Here is a 2,683-nt window from a genome sequence, read left to right as displayed (position 1 = left end):
TGCAGCTCCGCGTTGGCCCACGCCAGCTCCAACCGTGTCTGCTCCAGGCTCCGCTCCCGTGTGCTCACCTCCTGCGAGAGGCGGCTCTGCTCGGCCGCGTGCTCTCGGGAGGTGTCCTGCAGCCTGCGGGTGACCTGCCAGTCTGGAGACAGGGCGGGTGAGCTGAGGCACAGGGACAGGACTGCCTGGGCAGGGGGACATGGGACTGATACTGCTTGGGGGATAGGATGGGCAGGGCGAGTCAGGGAGGTGTCCATACTGGATGGAAAATGTTGGGAAAGACATGGTAGGGAAGTCAGGGGATGGGCAGGACCTTGCAGGGGAAAGAAGGGCCAGACAGGACAGGGTGTAGAAGCAGTCAGAGCAGGGCAGGGGCAATGAGGGTGCAGCAATAGGAGGCTGGGCAACGCCTGGAAGTGAACAGAAAGGGACAGAAATGGAGAACAAGGTGGGGAAGGTGGGTTGTTGGGTGGCAAGGAAGGCACCCATAACGTGCAAGAAATACGGGCCAGCTTGTGGCAGACATGGCGAAGGGATGCGGCCATGAGCAGCCTGCACGGGCATGCCTCTATTCACCCCCTCCATTCACCCATGACACCCACCCCAGCCCAGCTGCTTCCCTCTCCCCATGCTGCCCAGCCACCCTCAGGCCCAGAAGTATCCCCTCCGACTCACAACAAGCCCCCAGAGCTATAGTGGCCACCAGCAGCATCAGGCAGGTTGCCAGCAGCCCCACAGAGATGCACCATTGCCGGGACCAGCACGCTGCAAGACACAACCGAACACAGGCATCACCTGGTGAGCTAGAAGACCCCTGGCAGCCCCCAGACCTCCTGGCTGCAGACAGTGGAGCGGTAGTATGATGGCACAGGTGGCGCAGTATGGGCACTTGCTCACTTCGGAGACGGGAGCAGGAGCATCCCGAAACACAACCCGCTATCCGCGCCAGGACCTCCCCAGGTCCCCTGAGCCCCAGCTGGGCACTCACCTGGGCTGGACGGGGCCTGGGCCCCATCCCCATCCTGTCCTTCCGGCACTGGCTGCATGTTCTCATAGGGGCTCTCCGCCTCATCCATGCCAAGGGCTGTTGGAGGAAGGCAGGGGAAAACGGCTGAGTCCACGGGGCTGGGCATGCTGGGGGCAGCATGGGACATCCCATGGGCTCTCACCTGCCTCCAGTGCCTGGCTGGCCATGCTCCGGCCGCCCATCACCTTGGCAAACCTCAGGTCGGCATAAACCACGCTCTGGGCCATGTGGGCAAGCACTGGGCAAGCCTTGGGCCCTGCTATCTCCCACTCTGCCCTTGGGATGCCTTTCTGGGATGGTCGTGCTCCCAAGTGATTGCCGTCTGTCAGACAATGCAAAGGAGAAGTGTGGCCAGCATCTGCAGAAGCAGAAGTTTGCTCTGAGCTGTAGCAGATGGGACCAGCGAGGCACGGCTGCAAGGACCAGCACCCTCTCATTGGTCCCAGCACCACTGGCCCAACCCCTCCCACACCCCGAAAGTACTCATGGTCCCCACCGGGCATGCGGCAGGGCCAGGGCAACATAACCTGAAGTCGCGGCAGAGGCAGAGCAATGAGGGACCCAAATCCCTGGGCCAGGGTAGAGCTGGGGGAGAGCAGGGTCAGGCTGGACACAGGAGCACAGTGCCCTGGAAACAGACCTGTGAAGGGCTAGAGGGCAGATTTCCCCACCCAGCCTTTGGGAATGGGAATTTCCCTATGATGCACCTTGTGACACTTCCTCTTGTCCTCTCCCTGGTCCCCTTCTAGAAGATCCGAGCTTTGGCATTGCTCCTAATCCTTCTCCCCAGGGAGTTCATGGAGCAATGACACCCACCTTGCCTTCCCTTCCCCAGGCCACAGCTTCAGCACTTTCAGTATCTCGTTCTCCATCCCAGCCTCCAGCCCCTCAGCATCTCAGAGGATGAACTGCATCCAGAGAAAAGCAGATTTCAGCAGGGGCGCTGAGTTGGGGATCAGCTGGGCACATCCAGACACAGCCACAGTCCTGGGACAGGACTGGAGGTGTGCAGGGGTGCTGATGGAGCACATCATTGCAAGGCCACTCTTCATCATCTCTGCAAGAGCAGGGGAAGCCCTTCATCGCTGGGGAAATGCAAAAATCATGGCCAGTTTCAAAGGGGACAGGAAGGAGGTTTGAAAGCCAAAGGCTAAGCAGTTTGCACTCGATCTCCAGGAAGAAGATGGAGCACGTCCTGCCTGGCACACAGGAGTCCATGCCCAGGGAGGACATGGTGGTGGCTGGAGGGAGCCCAGTGGGATTTAGCAAGGGCAAGTGGTGGCTTTCCAACCTGCCTGTGTGAGCACTGGGCTGGGACATGGGGGAGCGATGGAGGCTGTATATCATGACCTTCGAGGCCTGGGGTATGGTCATTTGTTGTCTCCTTGCTGTCACAGTGAGGAGACATGGCCAGGAGAAAGAGAGAAGAGCGACAGCTCACACTGCAGTGTGGAAATCCCTTTTAAGCTTTAGGGCAAACATTTCTGCACAACAGTGATGCTAACAGAGCAGAGCACAGAGAGGGTTAACATCCATCCTGGATGGTGCCAGTGCCAGAGCCACCTATTCCCACGTCAAAGCCAGCCCCTCTCTCCCCTGCCCCAGGGTTTTGGGCTGATTCTCGGTAGGCTGAGCTCTGCAGCTCTGCCCACAACC

The 2,683-nt window shown here is 59.7% G+C and overlaps 1 protein-coding gene across 1 annotated transcript in view; it reads right to left on the bottom strand.

Moving 5' to 3' along the window:
* The window catches only part of LOC104494828 (B-cell differentiation antigen CD72-like), a 3,722-nt gene extending 2,468 nt beyond the window's left edge, over positions 1–1,254 (bottom strand). Inside the window, exons 1-4 of the mRNA XM_010137709.1 lie at positions 1,170–1,254; positions 989–1,084; positions 676–765; positions 22–142 (exon numbers count right to left, since the gene is read on the bottom strand). Coding sequence (XP_010136011.1) covers positions 22–142; positions 676–765; positions 989–1,084; positions 1,170–1,254 — 392 coding nt within the window. The remainder of the gene's footprint in view (positions 1–21; positions 143–675; positions 766–988; positions 1,085–1,169) is intronic.
* Positions 1,255–2,683: the final 1,429 nt, after the last annotated feature.

This window comes from Buceros rhinoceros, unplaced genomic scaffold, assembly GCF_000710305.1.
Source record: "Buceros rhinoceros silvestris isolate BGI_N320 unplaced genomic scaffold, ASM71030v1 scaffold24476, whole genome shotgun sequence".
In the NCBI taxonomy this organism is placed as follows: domain Eukaryota; kingdom Metazoa; phylum Chordata; class Aves; order Bucerotiformes; family Bucerotidae; genus Buceros; species Buceros rhinoceros.
The sequence above is the reverse complement of the archived record's forward strand: the minus strand, read 5'-3'. Positions and strand labels throughout refer to the sequence as shown.